The sequence below is a fragment of the Eptesicus fuscus genome, chromosome 9, assembly GCF_027574615.1.
Source record: "Eptesicus fuscus isolate TK198812 chromosome 9, DD_ASM_mEF_20220401, whole genome shotgun sequence".
Classification (NCBI taxonomy): domain Eukaryota; kingdom Metazoa; phylum Chordata; class Mammalia; order Chiroptera; family Vespertilionidae; genus Eptesicus; species Eptesicus fuscus.
Genome location: NC_072481.1, coordinates 27,172,716 through 27,195,139, shown reverse-complemented (window position 1 = coordinate 27,195,139; position 22,424 = coordinate 27,172,716). Strand labels below are relative to the sequence as shown.

Genomic DNA, 22,424 nt, shown 5'->3' with positions numbered 1-22,424 from the left:
ATAGATAGCCAAATGGTGGAAACAATCCAAATGGCCAATGTGGAGTATCCATACGATGGAATATTATCCTATCTAATAAAGAGGGAATATGCTAATTGATCGTCACACCCTCACAAAGATGGCAGCGCCCACAGCCAATAAGGAGGGAATATGCCAATTGACTGTCACACCCTCAAAGATGGCAGTGCCCACAGCCACAAGATGGAGGCACCCAGTCCCCTCAGCGCTGCCGAGGCGCCTGCCTCCGGAGTCCCCCAGTCCCCTCAGCCCCCCAGCAGCCCAGGGCCAGCCTGAGGTGCAGGCAAGCCTTGGATGGCAGCTGCCCAGCCACCCAGGGCCGCCCGAGGCTCAGGTAACCAGGGCCGGCCTAGGCTTGCACTGCCAGCAGTGGCAGGAGCAGAGGTGTCATGGGGTGTCGCCGTCCCCTGATCACAGGGTCGCCTCCCGCCCCTGAGGGCTCCCAGACTGTGAGAAGGGGCAGGCCGGGCTGAATTTTCATGCACCGGGCTTCTAGTCCTATCTAATAAAAGAGTAATATGCAAAGTAGCCATCACTCTGCTATACCCACAAGCCACGCCAACCAGCCAATCAGGAGCGAGTATGCAAATTAACCCAACCAAGATGGCTGCGGCCACGGAGAGAGGAGGAGGCTTGGGCTTCCCCGGCAATGGAGGAAGTCAAGCTTTCCGCCTGCCCTGGCCTGCCTTGGCCTCCACTCAAGGCTACAAAATTTCAATTATAGAAGATAAATAAATCCCAACAAAAATGGCTGCAGCCACTGAGCGAGCAGGAGGCTTGGCTCCGCTCAAGGCTACAAAGTTTCAATTATAGAAGATAAATAAATCCCAGATACCAGGGCCTCAGCTTGGGTCGCTGGGGGGGGGGGGGGTGCGTGGCTGGCCTGCAAACCACCACAGGTCCCACACCCAGGCCACCCCACACCCCAAGGGAACCCCCACCCTGATCCGGGACACCCTTCAGGGCAAACCAGCCAGCCCCAGGCCTCTATCCTATCTAATCCTACCTAATCAAAGAATAATATGCAAATTGACCATCACTCCAACACACAAGATGGCTGCCCCCATGTGGTCAAAGATGACTGCCCCCATGTGGACACAAGATGGCTGCCACAAAATGGCCAGCAGGGGAGGGCAGTTGGGAGGGATCAGGCCTGCAGGGGAGGGCAGTTGTGAGCGATCAGGCCAGCAGGGGAGGGCAGTTGGGAGGGACCAGGCCTGCAAGGGAGGGCAGTTATGGGCGATCAGGCCAGCAGGGGAGGGCAGTTGGGAGGGACCAGGCCTGCAAGGGAGGGCAGTTGTGGGCGATCAGGCCAGCAGGGGAGGGCAGTTGGGAGGGACCAGGCCTGCAAGGGAGGGCAGTTGGGGGCAATCAAGCCTGCAGGGGAGGGAAGTTAGGGGTGACCAGGCCGACAGAGGAGGAAAGTTGGGGGCAACTGGGCCTGCAGGGAAGGGCAGTTGGGAGAGACCCAGGCCTGCAGGGGAGAGCAGTTGGGGGGACCAGGCCTGCAGGGGAGGGCAGTTAGGGGCAAACAGGCTGGCAGGGGAGCAGTTAGGCATCAATCAGGCTGGCAGGGGAGGTGTTAGGGGGTTACCAGACTGGCAGGCAGAAGCAGTTAAGGACAGTCAGGAAGGCAGGCAGGTGAGCAGTTGGGAGCCAGCAGTCCTGGATTGTGAGAGGGATGTCCGACTGTAGGATCGGGCCTAAATGGGCAGTCAGACATCCCTCGAGGGGTCCCAGATTGGAGAGGGTGCAGGCTGGGCTGAGGGACACCCCCCTCCCCCCGTGCATGAATTTCATGCACTGGGCCTCTAGTCTATATATAAAAGGCTAAGGGACCGACCAATCGTCCGACCAACCGACACATATGACGTGCAGTGGCAATCTCTATATATAAAAGCATAAGCGACCGTCCGACCATTCAACTAGTAGCTATGACCTGCAATGACCACCAGGGGGCAGATGCTCTGACCAGTAGCTATGATGCACAATGACTACCAGGGGGCAGACGCTCAATGCAGGAGCTGCCAAGCAACAGCAACTTTGCAGAGTGCCCTCTCACACTCTGGGACCCCTCAGGGGATGTCGAACTTCTGGTTTTGGCCTGATCCCTGCAGGCCAGGCCGAGGGACTCCACCTACCGGAGGGATCCTGCTCGCTCCACAGATGCCCTTTGAGCCCCGGCACTGCCCCAGGTACAGCAGGCTGGGGAGGGACCGCGGAAGGTTGGCTCCAGGGCATGTCCAGCCCATCTCGCCCAGTCCTGCCCCACAGGCCACCTTCTAATTAATTTCCTTTCAATGTGCATGAATCTGTGCACCAGGCCTCTAGTTTGGCCATAAAAAGGAACGAAATACTGAAACATGCTATTAATGCAGATGACCGTTGAAAATATTATGCTAAGTGAAGGAAGCTAGTCACAAAAGACTACATACTGTATGATTCCATTCCTACTAAGGTCCAGTGTAGGGACATCTATACACAAAGGGTAGATTAGTGGTTACTTAGGGCTAGGGGAGGAGATATGCAGGATAGGGGAATGATAACTAAAGGGTATGGGGTTTCTTACTAAGGTGATAAAAATGTTCTAAAGTTGATTGTGGTGATGGGTGCACATATTTGAATAGTCTAAAAATCACTGAATTGTTCACTTTAAAATGGGTGAATTTTTAAAATGTATTTTAGTGATTTTAGAGAGGAAGGGGGAGGGATAGAGAGACAGAAACATCGATCAGCTGCTTCCTACATGTCCCCTACTGGGGATCGAGTTCACAACCCAGGCTTATGCCCTGACCAGGAATTGAACCTTGATTTCCTGGTTCATGGAGTTGACGCTCAACTACTGAGCCATACCGGCTGGACTAAAATTGGTGAATATTATGGTATGTGAATTATATCTCACTAAATGTGTTTTTAAAAACAGGGAAAGAACCCTCTGGCAATGGGCAAGGAGACACCTGATTGGTGGTGTTGCTCTTATATCAATCAGGGGCAAAGCAGATGTACAGTCCTTAGTTCATCTTAACTTGATGCCTATGTCGGTGGCCAGATCTGTTTCATGCCTGAGGCACATAAAAAAAATAAAATAAAAACAGGGCAAGAAAGCCTGCTATGAGAGCTCCCCCCGCCCCCCAAAGATCTCTTCAAGGCCTCATCAGACACCTTGGGTTCAAATCTTCATTACTAAAACCCCAGCAATGCTAACTCATTTAGAGAGTGGAGCAGAAGGAAGAGGACTACCAGAGTGAGGTAGTAGGGTTCCCTGGGTGCAACCTGCTCAGGTCTGCTCTGATCAACCTCTCCCAATAGTTTTCAAGCATTTGATACAGTTAAACATGCATGAAGCCAAAAGTGTGGTAAGAGAAGGTGGGGGTGGGTGGGTGGGCAGAGATTAACCAAAGAACTTGTATGCTTATATGCATAACCTATGGACACAGATAGTAGTGTGGTGAAGGCCTGGGGTGGTGGATGGGGGCAGGCTAGAAGGGGTGGATATGAAAAAAAGGGGACATCTCTAAAACTTTCAATAATAAAGTTTTTTAAAGTAAAAAAAACAAAAAAAACTTTTTATATCTTACCTTGGCAAACATTGAATTGAGCTGCTTCCCAGAGCCATAGTAACAACCCTGGGAGAGGAAGAGCTTCACTTGTTCTTTCACCTGTTCTTCATCCAAATGCCAACAGTTCTCATCATCAATGCTGGCTCCAGCTGTGGGGTCAGGAGCACCTGTGAGGAATGGGAACCGTGAAATGAATTCCCTGAGTTCATATGCTTCACATTTAGCAGGAGTGGAAATTTGTGAGTGTATTCAAAAACATTTTGCAGATGACATAATATCATATATAGGAAACCCTATAGTTTTATAAATTTATACTCAAAGTATCTTTCATATCTTGGTTCACCTCAAGACCACCAATTAAAACACAGTTTTAGCTATTTACACATCCCTTTCCCCTAGTAGCCTTTTAGCTCATTGCTCACAGTTGAATTCCAAGCTGAATCCATGGTTAAATCACCTATGGCACAGTGCTGGTAATGTGATAAGACACCCAGTGAATGTTTGTGGCATGAAAATGGAATCTTATCTCACTTTCTCAAAGACAGAGTCTCGTAATAGATTTTAAGAAACCTGCCTCCAAGTGACAATAGATTGTAAGTCAATACTGTATACATATGGTCACACAAAGGTTACAAATTTATGTCATGTTTAATCATTTTTCTTTTTCTCTATATTTAAGCCCTGCTTAAATGAAATCCAGTTCTGCACAGCAAAGCTTTTCTGGTGCATCTTATTCCCTAGGGATCAGGAGGGTTCACACATTCATTTAGTCCACAAATACTAATTAACACATATGGTCTTCCAGTTTATAGTAGGGTAGTCCCTCCTTATCCATTAGGTATACATTCCAAGACCACCAGTGGATGTCTGAAACCAGAGATAGTACTGAACCCGATACATACAATGTTTTTTTCTTATACATACAAACCTATGATTAACTTTAATTTATATATTAGGCACAGTGAAAGATTAGCAATAATAACTAATAATAAAATAGAATAATTATAACAATATACTGTAATAAAAGTTACGTTATTGTATTGTACTCACCTTTTCACTTAAAGGAAGCACTTTACAACTTTTCTTTGGTATATCCGAATTGCCAACATCACTACTCTTGTGCTTTGGGGCCATTACTAAATAAAATAAGGGTTACTTGAACATAAGCACTGTGATACCAGGGCAGTTGTGATAACCAAGATGGCTAATAAGTGGCTAACAGGTGGGTAGTGTATACAGTATGGATATGCTGGACAAAGGCATGATTCATGTCCTGGGTGGGACAGAGCAGTACAGAGTGAGATTTTATCACACTACTCAGAATTGTGTGCAAATTAAAACTTATGAATTGTTTGTTTCTGGAATTTTCACCTCAATATTTCAGACTGCATTGGACTACGAGTAACTGAAACCACAGAAAATGAAGCTGCTGATAAGGGAGGACTACGATATCCATTATTTGCTACTTTTCTTCAAATGTATTATTCTAACCAGAGTTCTGATCATATCACTTCCCTGCTCAAAAGTCTTCATGATGATTCAGATTCTTACTAAATTAAGTCCAGGTGCCTTAGAGTTTGGCATTCAAGGCCCTCCATGCACAGGCCCTATCTTTCATTTCTAGCACTGTCTTCCCTATACTTATGCTATGTTCCAGCTAGAAACTTAGTATTCCCAGAAGTCAACATTTCCTTATGACTTTAGTTATGCTTTTCTCTTTACTTCCCTCCCTCTCTCCCCAGCCTGTTCTTTGGCTAAAAACAACGCTTCTCATTGTCAGTATTTCCTCAGCTCAGGGCCACAAGGAGAAATAGAAACCGAAAAATAAGTACACAGAGAGGCTAATGCTGCCAAGGTTCATGTACTGCTTAGTTCACTTGGCAAGAGGGACTCTTTTTTTTTTTTTACCCCCTTTCTGAATTAGCCATATACCTCATTGCCACCTGTCAAAGTACATATGTGCAAATAAAAGCAGTAACACTCTTCTGAGCACTTTATTATTACTTCTCTTTAAGACTTGTTGCATTTCGTTTTACATTGAAATTTTAATTTTTCATATATTCCCAACTAAATTGATTAAGGTTAACTGAGTATAATTGCAAAAATATCCCGACCTCTAAACATAAAATAAAGCAACTAAGTAGATTTTTAGCAACAAAAAATATTGTACAATTACCATTCACTTGGTTGATTTCTGAGTTGGAGGATAGAATCTCATCTGCCAGTTTCTGTGCAGTAGGAAGAACTTCAGTGTGGTGTGCTGTGATTAAATATTGAATAAACTTTTGTAGCTGGTCCCTATTCATCTGGAAAAGGGTTTCTGAGATAGGAAGACGCAATTTGACTTGGTCTGGTTTACGGATCCTGTAGAGTGAGAGTGCTACCACATGAGCACAGTAGAATATGTCCTTGTTGCCACAGCCACATGTCACTGAAGTGATTTTGCATCGATCAAAACTGATTGCAACTTTGTAAGTCATTGCTGGTTCAGAAGTAGTGGCTGGCTCAGTCACTGTGCCACTGAGATGGAAGCCTAAGGAAATAAAAGAAAGTGTGTTTAGAAATTCTGTAGTAAGAAACTTGAAGATTTTCATCTTGCATTTTAATTAATCAATTCAGATACTATTTGCTGAGTATCTCCTATATATACGGTAGGCCCTGCCAAAGATAGGTCAATGCAACATGGGTATTGCTCTTCAGGAACACACACTCTAGAAGGAGTCTTTATCCTAGAGTCCTCCTAAACTAATAAGACAACTTTTGTTTGTACATTTTTCTGGGGAGATAGTTCATAGCTTTCATCACAAGTCTCAAAAAGGTTAATAAGGAAACCAAAATAAGTTAAAAAATATCGGTAGTAAATTTTTTTTTTCGGTAGTAAATTTTGAGCTCTATCTATCTACTCATCTCAAGGCTCATCCCAGCACCTACTGGGCAGTAGTATGGGGGACAAAGAGTTGGCGGGTGAAGGGTGCTTTCTCCCTCTACCCTGATTTTCAGAAGTGTTTTAATCTATCTACTGCGGTCATGTAGCTGGCTAACGAGGGATGGTAACTAACAGGATATCTGATCATAGAGAGCCTTGTGCTGTATGGGCCTGAACAGCATGGCCTCATGTGTTTGGCCTTCCCCTTCCTGCATGTGTGTATGCAGCTTGTATTCCCCGGGAGTGCCTCCTGCCATCACAGGGGGCTTATCTGTGGTGCACCGTCCCAAGAGAGCAGATGCAGAGGTCTGTGTTAGGACTGCCTCCCGAGCTGTCCTCCCTCTCCAGGCCAAGATGCCTTACTCGGTGCAGCTTTTCACTCAGCCACATCACTGTGCTTGAGAAACCATGGGTCACTGAATGGATATTGTGCAGAACTATTATTATACCTGGTATCTCTTCCCACTCTGGGACTACTGTGCAATAAAGACATATATATCAACAATTGAATCTAAAAATAATAAATGAACAAGCAGAACAGAAACAGACTCATAGATACAGAGAACATTTTGATGGTTGTCAGATGGGAGAGGGGTTGGGAGAATAGTGAAAAAGGCGAAGAGATTAAGAAGTACAAATTGGATGTTACAGAATAGTCATGGGGATGTAAATTCAGCATATGAAATATGGTCAATAATCCTATATAATAAAACCCTAATATGCAAATCAACTGAACGGCAGAACGACTGGCGGAATGAATGGTCGCTATGATGCGCACTGACCACCAGGGGACAGATGCTCAATGCAGGAGCTGCCCCCTAATGGTCAGTGCACTCCCACAGCGGGAGCACTGCTCAGCCAGAAGCCGGGTTCACAGCTGGTGAGCGCAGCGGCAGTGGCTGGTGGAGGGTAAGGAGCAAGGGGTCCCAGACTTGAGAGCCCTGGACCGCAAGAGGGGTGTCTGACTGCCAGGGTGGAGGCTAAGGAGTGAGGGACTGTGAGAGGGCGCAGACCGGACTGAGGGACACCCCCCACTCCCTCCCCCCACACACACACACAGTGTACAAATTTCGTGCACCAGGCCTCTAGTATTCTAATAACTATGTATGGTGTCAGATCGGTTAGAGACTTAACGGAATTGATCACTTAGTAAGTTATATAATGTCTGATCACTGGGGTGTACACTTGAAACTAATATTATATGTCAACTGTAATTGAAAAATAAAAAATGATTTAAAAAATAAAATAAAATCCCACATCCTGTAAACAGTTAGAATTGAGATATGAACACAGGTAGTTTGGCTCCAGAGCCTTCCTTCTTAATTATTACGATATATTGAATATGACTATGCAGTTTAAATTATGTATATAAAACTTTATAAAAGTAATTAGCAAGTACAATTCTACAAAAAAATGCACTAATGACAAGTCTGTAAACTCTGGTGTTTGCCTGATTTCCTGGGCAATTGTTCAAGGCAACTGAAACTGACTGCTCTGTGATGCTCTCACAGTGGGAATGACGGGCTCATGAACTCATCCGTACAAGACAATGTCTCAGCATAATGAGTGAATCATCTGCTGAGAGTTCTAAAGGAAAGCACTTCTCAGTACAGCCCTCTGACACTATTCAGTCTTTTGTGTTTCTGAGTGCAAGAAAGGCTCTAGTAAAGCTTGGGCAATTAAAACCACTTTGCTCATTGCTCTTTTGATTCACCAGACCCATGAGCAGGTGCTAATGCATGAAAATGAATATAATTTCAGCCAATGGCAGGGAAAGGAGAGCTGTGGTTTATAGAAATAATTATTTTTCTTATAGTCGGTTTAGGAGTATATTGTGTGTGTGTACACACTATATATAAACTAGGTAACTCCTTTGAATGAGTATGTTTTCCTCTTGAATACATTTGGTTTTGATGATATTGTATCATGTAAATTAGACTTTCTCACTTAATTTCTGTCTCCTGGCAGGCCACAACAGTATACCAGCAGTCACTCTTTCTCTTTTCTGTCACCTAGCAAAACGGTAGCCACACAAAGGAATAAACAGTGATAGTGACATCCTCAAAATACCTAATTTCCCTTCCAGAAAGCCTTATTCAAAAGCTAGATAAATACTCCCTAAACAAGAGCACTGGAATGGCTCTGTGGACTCATACTATGATATAAAGAACCGAGGAATGAGGGTGCTTGAATTCTAATTCCAGTATACCTCAATTTCTCTTTGCCTCAGTTTCTTAATTATCAAAAAGATACAATAATACTTATATACCTATCAGACTCATGTGAAAGTAATTTGTAAAGAACACATTTCCCAGAGATATCATTCAACAGCAATCCCAACTGGCCAGGGCCAGCACCTATATCAGTTCACAGGAAGCAGATGGTGCCCACAACACTGGGTGTGAGTGAGAGAGATTGCAGTGAGGAATAGTATTGTTATTCGGGAATACAAATGATGCTGCCCCATTACCCTGGGAGCTACTTGGTTTGTTTGTATTAGAGAGGTCACCCTAAGCTTCTCAGAGCAGCTGAGTAAGCTGGAGGGCCCTTCTAGTGGCCATCTGCTCCCCTCCCAGACTCCTCTAGCAAATCAAGAGGTTTTCCTTGTATTAACCTCTGGCCCTTCTCAAGCACCAGCTTCTGCAAGCAATGGTCTCCACTCTCCATCTGTGCCAGCAACCAGTTAAAGAACAATGAAGCTTCCCAAGCCCAGGCATTCACTTACAGAGATGCCCTTGCATTACCTAGTTTTCTAGTACTCTTTTACTTGGATCTCTATAAAGGGAGTAGGTATGTAGTTTAAAACACAGAGTTATTTTTCTTTTGTTATTTTAGAAACATTTTATGTAGAAAAACAAAATGGGAAGAATTTGTCTGGGAAATTCATTAAAAAATCTAACATGCATAAAACAATCACTTAAAAATAGCAATTTCATTTCCACCCCTCTCCCCAACTACTCTGTGGAGCATTAGGACTTAGAGAACAAGTTCTCTTGTATATTGGTGGGTAACCAAACTATTATAGAACTGCAGATTGGATACCTGCTCCTTAGTTCACCGATTTGAACACAGATTGGGGGAAAATACCACCCTTTTTAGGCAGTTCTCTGCAGAAACAATGTGCATATATACAAGGTACATATGTTGCCAAAATGAATGTTATAGGCTAGTAATTACCACATGGACTCTTGATTTCAACAGAGAAAGGGCAACATATAATTGTAAAATGATTTCAGAAATTACCCTATTCCATTCAGTAGCCTGCATTACTGGGGGAAAATAAAAATTGAACGATAAACTGCTTTTCAAAAGGAAGAGGATACATGTAGATATTTTTATCAACCACAATATTAACTGATCAAATATTTATTTTTGAGAGTCTTCAAAATAGTATTCAGATTTATTTTAAAGCATTAAAAAATTACCCAGAGAATGCAGACTGGTGCAACCACTGTGGGAAACAGTATGGAGTTTCCTCAAAAAATTAAATATGGATCTGCCATTTGAACCAGTGATCCCACTTCTAGGAATATATCCTAAGAAACCTGAAGCACCAATCAGAAAGAATGTATGCACTCCTATGTGCATAGCAGCACAATTTACAATAGCTATGATCTGGAAACAGCCCAAGTGCCCATCAGGAGATGAGTGAATAAAAAAGCTGTGGTATATTTATACCATGGAATACTATGAAGCAGTAAAAAAGAAAAATCTCTTACCCTTTGAGTCAGCATGGAGGGACCTGGAGAGTATCATGCTAAGGGAAATAAGTCAGTCAGAGAAAGACAAGTATAACATGATTGCACTCATATGTGGAATATAAATAACAAAACAAACTGATGAATAGAGTGGATCCAGAGACATGGAAGCATGGAAAAGAGTGCAGAATCTCAGAGGGAAGATGGGGGAGGGTGGATGGGTGGGAGGTAAACAACCAAAGACCTTGAATGCATGTGAGTATAAGCATATTCCATGGACACAGATAAGAGGGTGCTGAAGGCCTGGGCAAAGGGTGGGAGGGGGACCTGGAGGGAGTCAATGGGGGGAAAAGGGGGACATATATAATACTTTCAACAATAAAGAATGATTAAGAAATAAATAAATAAGTAAATTTTAGAATCAGCCTAAAAAAATCAATGAAAAAAAAAATCCTCAGGGGGAGGGAAAATATCCTCGGGTGACTCACCTCTTTTCTCTCTCTCTCTCTCTCTCTCTCTCTCTCTCTCTCTCTCTCTCTCTCTCCCTCCTACTGTTTCAAAAAATCAATGGAAAACATATCCTCGGATGAGGATTAACAACAAGAGCAAAAATCATATGATCCTATCAACACATGCAGAAAAACCATTTGTCAAAATCCCATCTAAAGAACATAATAAATGAACAACTAAAACAGAAAAAGACTCATAGATACAGAGAAAAATTGATGGGAGAGGGGTTGTGGAGCTTGGATAAAAAAGATGAGATTGCCGAAACCGGTTTGGCTCAGTGGATAGAGCATCGGTCTGCGGACTCAAGGGTCCCAGGTTCGATTCCGGTCAAGGGCATGTACCTTGGTTGCGGGCACATCCCCAGTAGGGGGTGTGCAAGAGGCAGCTGATCGATGTTTCTCTCTCATCGATGTTTCTAACTCTCTATCCCTCTCCCTTCCTCTATGTAAAAAATCAATAAAATATATATTTTTTTAAAAAAGATGAGATTAAGAAGTACAAGCCCTACCTACTGAAATGAGTTCATTACTGTTTTATTCTAAATTAAGCTCTAGTCTTTCTCTACCAGAGTAGCCAGAGGAATGAGTTGCTTTTAACTACTTAACAAAGTTGTTGTAAAGACATGAATTCCTTTAAAAGTTAGTCACTGTGGGAAGTGATGATTCTGTAAAATAGTTTTTCAAAGTTATATATACTGTATGTATGTGTGTGTGTGCTCAATGCCCCAATCTATTTTAAGAAAATACAGTTTATTCCCAAAGATGTTTATGAAAACATTAATTATAATAGTCAAATACCAAACAATGGAGCAATATAGAAATTATTAAAGCCATTAAATGATATTTGTGAAGATAGTACAATGACACTGCTCATATAATCATTACATTATCATTTTGAGTATAAAATGATGCAAAGTTGTTTATATATATATGATTATGATCACAATGCTATTAAAAACAGCACAGAAGAAAATAGAACAAAATATTAATAAAAATTACTTTTGGAGAATATGGGGGGGGGGGGAGAAGTACAAGCCCTAGCCGGTTTGGCTCAGTGGATAGAGCATCAGCCTGCAGAACACAGGGTCCTGAGTTCGATTCTGGTCAAGGGCACATACTTGGTTGCAAGCTCCTCCCTGGCCTGGGCCTTGGTCAGGGCTTGTACAGGAGGCAACCAATTGATGTGTTTCTTTCACATCGATGTTTCTGTCTTTCCCTCTCTCTTCCACTCTCCCTAAAAATCAAAGGGAAAATATCCTTGGGTCAGGATTAACAACAACAAAGAAGTATAAATTGGCTCTGGCTGGATGGCGCAGTTGGTTGGAGCATCATCCTGTACACCAAAAGGGCTGTGGGTTCAATGCCCAGTCAGGGCACATACCTAGGTCATGGTTTTGATCTCCAGTTGGGGTGTGTACAGGAGGCAACCAATTGATGTTTCTCCCTCTCTTTGTCTTCTTCTTTTGCTAACATCAATTAAAAAAAAAAAATCCCTGGGTAAGGATTAAAAAAAACAAAGAACAGCCCTAGCCTGTTTGGCTCAGTGGATAGAGCATCGGCCTGTGGACCAAAGGGTCCCGGATTCAATTCCGGTCAAGGGCAGGTACCTTGGTTGCAATCTCCTCCCTGGGCCCGGGGCCTGGTCAGGGCTCGTCAGGAGGCAACCAATCAATGTGTTTCTCTCACATTGATGTTTCTCTCTGTTTTTCCCTTCCTCTACTACTCTCCCTAAAAATTAATGGAAAAAATATCCTCGGGTAAGGATTAAAAAAGACAACAACAACAAAAAAGAACAAGCTCTCTTTAAAAAACAAAACAAACACAAATTGGTAGTTACAAATAGTCATGAGGATGTAAAGTACAGGGTAGGGAATGTAGTCAATAATCCTCCTATATAATAAAGAGGTAATATACAAATTGACCCTCACGCCCTCACAAGATGGCTGCCTATGACCAGGCCGTCAGGGGGGTTAGTGAGGGATGACCAAAAAACTGAACAAGCAGGCTGCATGGGGAGACCAGGCCAGCAGTGGGGTTAGTGAAGGACGACGAAACGACTGAACAGCAGGCTGCGTGGGGCGACCAGGCTGGCAGGGGGGGCAGTTGGGAGCGATTAGGCTGGCAGAGGGGGCAGTTGGGGGCAAGCAGGCCGGCAGGGGGGGCAGTTAGGGGCGATCAGGCCGGGGGGGGGGCAGTAAGGGGTGACCAGGGGGGGCAGTTAGGAGTGATCAGGCCGGCAGGGAGGGGACAGTTGGGGGCGACCTGGCTGGCAGTGGGGGGCAGTTAGGGGAGACCAGGTCGGCAGGGGGGGGCAGTTAGGGGCAATCAGGCCAGCACGCAGAGGCAGTGAGGGGCGATCAGGCCAGCGGGGTTGAGGGGGCAGTTAGGGGCGACCAGGCAGGCAGGCAGGCAGGTGAGCGATTAGGAGCCAGTGGTCCAGAATTGTGAGAGGGATGTCCGGCTGCCAGTTTAGGCCCGATCCCCGTCCCTCAGCAGGCTGGGCTGAGGGGACCCCTCTCCCCCATGCACGAATTTCATGCACTGGGCCTCCAGTCCTATATAATAAAAGGGTAATATGCAAATTGACCCTAATGGCGGAATGGACCAGGAACGACCAGTCATCATGACGTGCACTGACCACGAAGGGGCAGATGCTCAATGCAGGATCTGCCCCCTGGTGATCAGGGCACTTCCATAGGATGAGTGCCACTCAGCCAGAAGCTGGCTCATGGCTGGCAAGCGCAGTGGTGGTGGCGGGAGCCTCTCCCGCCTCCAGAGCAGTGCTAAAGATGTCCAACTAACGGTTTAGGCCCACTAAGCTGTTAGTCGGACATCCCCCGAAGGCTCCCAGGCTGCCAGAGGGATGTCTGACTGCCATCTTAGGCCCGATTCCCTGGGGAGAGGTCCTGGACTGCGAAAGGGCACAGGCCGGGCTGAGGGATCCCCTCCTACCCACCCCCAGTGCACAAATTTTCATGCACCGGACTGCTAGTATTGTTAATAACTATGTATGGTGCCAGGTATGGGTACAGACTTATGGGGATGGGAGGATCACTTTGTAAATTATGTAAGTGTCTACTATGCTATACACCTGAAATGAATACAAAATATTAAATATCAACTGTAATTGACAAAAAATAAAAAATAGTATAGTAGATACATAAAACTGTAATATAGTCACTTATTTTCGTTATCAAGTATTATGTACTATACGTAATTGTATGTGCTATACTTTTTAGTTTTGTTTACACCACCAACATCACAAACACATGAATAAGTTGCACTATATGTTACAATGGTTACGTCACTAGACAATAGGAATTTTTTTAGTTCCATTATAATATTATGGGACCACCACTGTATATGTGGTAGATCACTCACTGACTGAAACATCATTACATGGTGCATGACTGTATTATTATTATTTATGGATGAATAAACTGAATACAGAGATGTTTGGTGACTTGCCACAAGGTCATACAACTTGTAGCTAACCAGTGCTATAGAAGTTATATATAAGATATGGAGAGAACAAAGAGATTGGAGTGACTCAGAAAATTTCATAGAAGAACTGAATCTAGTCCTAGCTAGTTTGGCTCAGTGAATATAGGGTCAGCCTGTGTACTGAAGAGTCCCGGGTTCAATTCCGGTCAAGGGCACATGCCTGGGTTGCGGGCTCGATCCCCAGTGGGGAGCATGCAGAAGGCAGCTGACCCATGATTCTCTCTCATCATTGATGTTTCTATCTCTTTTTCCTTCTCCCTTCCTCTCTGAAATCAATAAGTATATATTAAAAAAGAAGAAGAAGAACTGAATCTAGATGGCTATTAAGGAGTTTCTCTGGAATTCTAAACAGATATATCAACATATGCAAATTTCAATGATGTGAGGTAAGAAGAGGTAGGGAGAAATCATTTAGGTTCCTTGGTGCTCAGGTTTCTCCTTCACAAAATAAGTAACTTGGACTGTGTTTTCTCTAAAGTCTCCTCTGGCTCATACAGTCTATGATTTCATGCTGCTAGTACAGAAAGTTAAACAAATTACTGGGCCCTAGAGATGCAATCCTTGTCCCTATGCAATATTAGAAATAACCCATGGGAGATGTGTCACTGTGTCCAAGAAAAAAGAGTACAGCTAATGCCAATTATAAATGAACTACAGTTTAAAAGACTTCGGAATTAGTTGGGGAAACCAAAGCACCATTTTAATATTGTTTCTTTGGGAAAATAACTTTCTAACTAAATATACCATATAAAGCAACTGTTTAAAAATTGTGCATGCTCTGTCCAAATGTATTATAAAATGTCTGTTCAGAATAAAAGAAAGAGATGGGTCCCTTAAAAAAATAGAATCAAGCTGTGGGTCTTAGAAAGAAGTTAATGAATAATCTTTTGTGTCTAATGCCAATTAGGTTTTATAACAGTTCCAACCTTCAAAGGACAGGAAGCACCGAAAAGAATTCAAGAGAATTTCCATCCAGGCTGGAAAAAAAGCAGCAGAGAGTAATCCTAAGAAAACAGTGCATATGTAAGCAGAATCACTTCTTTTTTTTTTTTTTTGGTTTAGATTGGAAAAAAGCAGAATGCTGAAAGATGCTAGGAGGTAAGTTAAACCTGAACTAGGGTAGCAGAATAAAAAATAGCCTCTAGCCGAAACCGGTTTGGCTCAATGGATAGAGCGTCGGCCTGTGGACTTAAGGGTCCCAGGTTCGATTCCAGTCAAGGGCATGTACCTTGGTTGCGGGCACATCCCCAGTAGGGGGTGTGCAAGAGGCAGCTGATGGATGTTCCTTTCTCATTGATGTTTCTAACTCTCTATCCCTCTCTCTTCCTCTCTGTAAAAAATCAATAAAAATATATATTTAAAAAAAAAAATAGCCTCTAGTGGGATCCAGTAGTACAAGAGCAACTAAGAGCAGTACTTTCTCTTAGCTTTTCCTTCCTATAAGAAGAAAAGTTAGAATTCTTGTTAAACCAGAGTAAAGCCAAGGTTAAGTCACAACTGTGGAAGTCTGTGAAGTAAATAAGTATGCTAGGTATTTTATTAAATTACTAGAGGCCCGGTGCACGAAATTCGGGGTGTGTGTGTGTGTGTCCCTCAGCCCAGCCTAAACCCTCTCCAATCTGGGACCCCTTGAGGGATGTCCGACTGCCCGTTTAGGCCCGATCCTCCTTGGATCGGGCCTAAACGGGCAGTCAGACATCTCTCTCACAATCCAGGACTGCTGGCTCTCAACTGCTCGCCTGCCTGCCTTCCTGATTGCCCCTAACTGCTTCTGCCTGCCAGCCTGATCACCCCCTAACCACTCCCCTGTCAGTCTGATTGATGCCTAACTGCTCCCCTGCCAGCCTGTTTGCCCCTAACTGCCCTCCCCTGCAGGCCTGGTCACCCCTAACTGCCCTTCCCTGCAGGGTTGATCGCCTCCAACTGCCCTCCCCTGCAGGCCTGGTACCCCCAACTGCTCTCCACTGCAGGTTTGGGTCCCTCCCAATTACCCTTCCCTGCAGGTCTGGTTGCCCCCAACTTGCCTCCTCTGCCGGCCTGGTCACCCCTAACTGCCCTCCCCTGCAAGCTTGATCACCCCCAACTGCCCTCCCTTGCAGGCCTGGTCCCTCCCAACTGCCCTCCCCTGATGGCCATCTTGTGGCAGCCATCTTGTGTCCACAATGGGGACAGCCATCTTTGACCACATGGGGGCAGCCATCTTATGTGTTGGAGTGATGGTCAATTTGCATATTTCTCTTTTATTAGATAGGATGCTGTGAATTGTGTTTTTTATCCTGAAGCCCCAGGTTGTATATTGACTATTCCAAAATAGTTATTGTATTTATAGTTTAGGACACTTTCCTAAATTTAAAATACTTATATTAAACTGCCTACTTGATGTTACCACTTAGATGCCTCACAGGTACATCATACTTAATGTATTTGTACTAGTGATCTCAACCTATACCTTCTTCTACCACTGCGCCTGGCACAGCTTCCCTCCAATCTACTCCATCTCAAGAAATGGCATCACCATTTACCAAAGTACCCAATCCAGAAATCTTAACTTTTCCTTCTCTCTGACCTTTCACCTACAGTCTATTATCACATCATGTTGTTTCTACTTCCAAAATATTATTCTATTCCTTCCATTTTCTCCCTTGGCACCAGCAAGCCCTGACCATTTGTTTCTTAGTTTACTGCAAGAGCCTGCTAACTGATTTTTACTTCTACTCTTGATGTAGTCTATGCTGATTCAGTTCCTACTCAGCAGCCAGACTGATCTTAAAATGTAAATTAAATTAGATCATGTAGGCAACCTATAAAATGGGGGGAAATATTTGCAACTCATATGATAAGGGCTTAATATTAAGAATATATAAGAAACTTATAGCCCTAGCTGGTTTGGCTCAGTGTATAGAGCATCGGCCTGTGGACTGAAGGGTCCCAGGTTTGAAATGGCCAAGGGCACATGCCCAAGTTGTGGGCTTGATCCCCAGTAAGGGGTGTGCAGGAGGCAGCCAATCAATGATTCTCTCTCATCATTGATGTTTCTATCTCTCTCTCCCTCTCTCTTCCTCTCTGAAATCAATAAAAATATATTTTAAAAAGAACCTTCTACAATTCAACAACAAATGACCCAATTAAAATAAGCAAAGTACTTGAATAGACAGTTCTCCAAAAAAGATGTACAATAAGCATATGAAAAGATGCTCATCACTAATCATAAAATACAAATTAAACACACAATGAGATATCACCTATTAGAATAGCCATTATCAAAATAGAAAATAAGTTTTAGTGAGGATACAGAGAAATTGCAATAGCCATTATCAGAATAGAAAATAAGTTTTAGTGAGGATACAGAGAAATTGGAATCCCTGGGCACTGTTGTTGGGAACATAAAATGTGCACAACCATTATGAAGAGGAGGGAATACTTCCTAACTCATTCTATGAGTCCAGCAATATCAATACCAAAGCCAGGCAAAAACACTACAAGAAAAGAAAAATACAGATTTCTATCTCTTATGAACATTGATGAAGAAATCCTTGCCCAGCTGGCGAGGCTCAGTGGTTGAGCGTCGACCTATGAACCAGGAGGTCACGGTTCGATTCCTGGTCAGGGCACATGCCTAGGTTGCAGGCTCAATCCCCAATGTAGGGTGTGCATGAGGCAGCCAATCAATGATTCTCTCTCATCATTGATGTTTTTATCTCTCTCTCCTTCTCCCTTCCTCTCTGAAATCAATAAAAATATATTTAAATAAATAAATAAAAACTACCTCCTCCAATTACCATAAAAAAGGAAAAGAAAAAGATATCTATATATGTTTCACCTTGCCAGCTTCACTAGTAAATGTACAATTACCATTACCAGAAAGGTTTCTGCTTTGCAGAATTCTACTGTGTATTCAAAAACAGTTCTAAGAAAGGCCTCTAATCTGTTCCATTGTTAGTCAAGTGGTCTATACAAAAAAGTGCTGTAAAAAAAAAGAAAAATCAGATGTATATAATATGAAAAGAAAAATATGGAGCCAGAAGAAATCACCTCAACAATTCTTACTTTTCTCCTTTTCAAAAATCCCTTGTTACTACCCCGTTTTCTCATTCCTCTCTCCCAAAAGAATAAAAAAGCCAGGATATTTGCCAAACCCCATAAAAACCCTTAGGCCTCTCTCAAGCATGCAAATGTAATTTTCTACCCAGACAACACACTCCCTTTTTAATGAACTCCAAAAACAATCTGTGAATGCCCACTGAAGAGAAAAGAGGAAAATTACAATGAAAGAAAATACAAACAGAGAGATGTGGGGGAGGGTCAAGATGGATATGGCAAGTTCACAGTTTATATAGACATAAAAGATAATTAAGGTGAAGGAACTGCAATCAAATAAAATGGTCTGCAGGCTGTCATTTCATACAAATTAGGGATACCTAAGTCAGAGAAATATATGAATATTCACTTGAATAAAAATCACTCATTTTAAGAGTGGTCTTTAAAGTAAAAGGATCCTTGTCAAGACCCAATGTGGCTGTCATTCTTTGTTCTGTTTTGTAATTAAAAATCAAAAACAAAAACAATTGTGTATAGACAAAAAAAGAGGAAAAATAATTTTGCATATGCACCCACCTCTTAAACAATCAGGAGCAAGTGCAAGTTACTTCATGATATAACCAAATACTATGTCAAAATTAGATATTCAAAGAATGTAAATAAATGACAAGAGACACTTTAGTCAGTCACATGATTCAGGATCCCTCCAGATGCACATTATGATTCAGATTTGAACACTAAACAGAGTAGGCCACAGGACAGGGTGAGAAGACTTGAAGAAAAACACAATGCAGGAAGGTCATCAAAATGAAAAATGTCTTCTTGCCTCACAATTTAAAGAGAAGTTTTATTGAAAAAAAAAATAGCTTTAAACCAATTTAGGTTGAAATAATTACAACATTTTACAATCTAACCTCTTAACGATGAATAGAATTCTTCTCCCTGCTTAAAGATCAAATTGGTTGGGCTCTACACTTGTCTGGCACCATGCTGTGGGCTATTTCCTTTAAAATATAACCAATCAAAGATGTATTCAGGCTTTTGTGAGATCCAAAGCTTTTCTAACTGCTTATCCTAGAGCATCATTAAGTTTCTCTAAAAGGAACAGACAAAGCTACATACAGTGATAGCCTCCCTTGGATATAGCTAATGTTCAGTGGCCCTTCGTTTCCCAAAGGTAGATATTGAACCCTTTTATAATATACCAAATAGACACTCTTAAAGTAATATTTATAATGCTTGTCCTATAATATTTATACTAATTTTTTTCTCCCTTCAATTTGTATCAACACACCACAAGATCACAGATACTTAAGGGAGTGACAAAGGAAAACTGTTAGGGTCGCTGAAGGAGGAACGCACAAGGCCAAAAGGGGTAAAGAATTATAAATGTATTAGGTCATCTGGAAACCCAAAATGGCACCAGCCCCCAAAGATGGGGAGTCAGAGGTTTTTAAGGATTCTAGGTCTGGATTCTGGGAAATTCCAGAGGGGAGAGATAATAGTCTAAGCAAGTGGAATGTGGTCTAAGCAAGTGGACTGTCCATTGTGAAGTGGCCTCAAGGTTAGTTCCCAGGGGAGGGGGTATCAATTCAATTATTTGATCAGACCTAACAAAAAGAAATTCTTCAAAATATGTAATCACTACAAACACATAAATATAACCTATAAGTACTAACTAAAAACTAATACTATTAATAATAAATGTCATTAATTGAATATACAGTTTAGGATAAATATTTGCAGAGTGACTATGCTCTATAAGACATAAACACTATACCATTGTTAAATTTATGGTTTACAGGTGAAAGTAATTTTACATATCAGCACACATGCTATATAAGAACTAGAGGCCTGGTGCATGAAATTCGTGCACGGGGGGGCAGGGGTCCCTCAGCCCAGCCTGCACCCTCTCCAATCTGGGATCCCTCTCACAATCCAGGACTGCTGGCTCCCAACTGCTCGCCTGCCTGCCTTCCTGATTGCCCCTAACCGCTTCTGCCTGCCAGCCTGATCACCCCCTAACCTCTCCCCTGCCAGCCTGATTGATGCCTAAATGCTCCCCTGCCAGCCCGATTGCTCCTAACTGTCCTCCCCTACAGGCCTGGTCGCCTCCAACTGACCTCCCCTGCTGACCCGGTAACCCCTAACTGCCCTCTCTTGCCAGCCTGGTCACCCCTAACTGCCCTTCCCTACAGGCCTGGTCACCCCCAACTGCCCTCCCCTGCAGGCCTGGTCGCCCCCAACTGCCCTCCCCTACAGGCCTGTTTCCTGCCAACTGCCCTCCCCTGCAGGCCTGGTCCCCCCCAACTGCCCTCCCCTACAGGTCTGGTCCCCCCCCCAATTGCCCTCCCCTGCTGGCCCAGTCACCCCTAACTGCCCTCCCCTGCCGCCCGATCGCCCCTAACTACTCTCCCCTGCAGGCCTGGTCTCCCCCCAATTGCCCTCCCCTGCTGGCCTGGTTCCCCCCAACTTACCTCCCCTGCAGGCCGGGTCCCCCCAACTGCCCTCCCCTGTTGGTCTGGTCTCCTCCAAATGCCTTCCTCTGCTGGCCCAGTCACCCCTAACTGCTCTTTCTTGCCAGCCTGGTCGCCCCCAACTGCCCTCCCCTGCAGGCCCCGTCCCTCCCAACTGCCCTCCCCTGCTGGCCTGATCACCCACAACTGCTCTCCCCTGCAGGCCATCTTGTGGCGGCCATCTTGTGTCCACATGGGGGCAGCCATCTTTGACCACATGGGGGCAGCCATCTTGTGTGTTAGAGTGATGGTCAATTTGCATATTACTCTTTTATTAGATAGGATCCTATATAATAAAAGCCTAATATGGCCCTAACTGGTTTGGCTCAGTGGATATAGCGTCGGCCTGCGGACTCAAGGGTCCCAGGTTCGATTCTAGTCAAGGGCATGTACCTTGGTTGTGGGCACATCCCCAATAGGAGGTGTGCGAGAGGCAGCTGATCAATGTTTCTCTCCCATTGATGTTTCTAACTCTATCCCTCTTCCTTCCTCTTTGTAACAAATCAATAAAATATTTTTTTAAAAAGCCTAATATGTAAATTGTTCGACCACTTGCTATGATGTGCACTGACCACCAGGAGGTAGCGTGGAACATGGTGGGCATCAGCGATGTGGCACTGGCAATGGGCAGCAGTGGAGGCACTGCCGGCCGTGATGGGCCCCGACGAGAGTGGGACCCATCAGAGGGATGGTGGAGCAGGTGAGCAGGCGGCGCCAGGCCAAGGTGGGTGTGAGCGGGGGCCTGATAGCCCAGCCAATCACGCTGCAGATGGCAACCAGTGGTGGCAGCAGGGAGTATGGCTGCTGCCTGGCTTCCAGGCACTGAGGGAGCCAGGCAGGGGCCCGGCCCCAATAGATTGCCCTGGAGATGGTGATCAGCAGCCAGTAAGCCCTGATTGCCTGATTGGGGCCGGGCCCTGGGCTGGGACGGGGAACTGGGAGTGAGTGGCAGCGACCAACCTCCCACAGTGCCCAGGCGGGGGGCTGCAACCTCTCACTGGCTACCTGGGGGCGGGGGTGACTGGGATGGAGGCGCAGTGAGAATGTGGGGTGTCCGCCAAGTTCGCTCTCACTCCCCCTGCTACCCTCCCGCTTAAGTGCCAGGTGCCCATGAGGAGCCCGCCCCGCACCTGTGTGGCTTCTTCCGGGTGAGCCGGGCCACAGCCGCTGGGACCACAGGGGCTGGTCAGGTTCCCCATGGGTTCGCACAATGCTGGTCTGAGAGGTCAGCCAGGAGAGAGCGCGCTGCCCGCCTGGCTTCCGTGCAGCACCCCTGGGCAGCCCAGAGGCCCATGCTGCACCCCGGCCCATGGCGTCCAGCCACGCTCACTGCATCTCTGCGTGGTGACTCAGGCTCCATGACTCAGGCAGAGGGGGGTGCATGAGGGCCCGGGAGCCCAGATGTTGCCCAAGGCCCAGAGGTCAGCTGGGATCTGCCCTTCCATGCCAGACACTGGTGCTTTGATTGCTGGCCACGCCTAGGGACTGCACCCATGCACGAATTCGTGCACTGGACCTCTAGTTATTTATAATAGTCAAAAGGTGGAAACCACCCAAATGTCCATCAAATGATGAATAAACAAATTGTAGTATATTCATACAATTGAATACATTTTAGCCACAGAAAGGTATAATGCCAGAACCTGAATGAATCT

The 22,424-nt window shown here is 44.5% G+C and overlaps 1 protein-coding gene and 1 pseudogene across 1 annotated transcript in view; one reads left to right on the top strand and one right to left on the bottom strand.

The window, feature by feature from the left end:
- Positions 1-22,424, bottom strand: part of ZSWIM5 (zinc finger SWIM-type containing 5) — an 85,708-nt gene that overhangs the window by 40,169 nt on the left and 23,115 nt on the right. Inside the window, exons 2-3 of the mRNA XM_008151327.3 lie at positions 5,755-6,111; positions 3,597-3,745 (exon numbers count right to left, since the gene is read on the bottom strand). Coding sequence (XP_008149549.3) covers positions 3,597-3,745; positions 5,755-6,111 — 506 coding nt within the window. The remainder of the gene's footprint in view (positions 1-3,596; positions 3,746-5,754; positions 6,112-22,424) is intronic.
- LOC114235075 (small nucleolar RNA SNORA48) lies at positions 2,949-3,093 on the top strand (annotated as a pseudogene).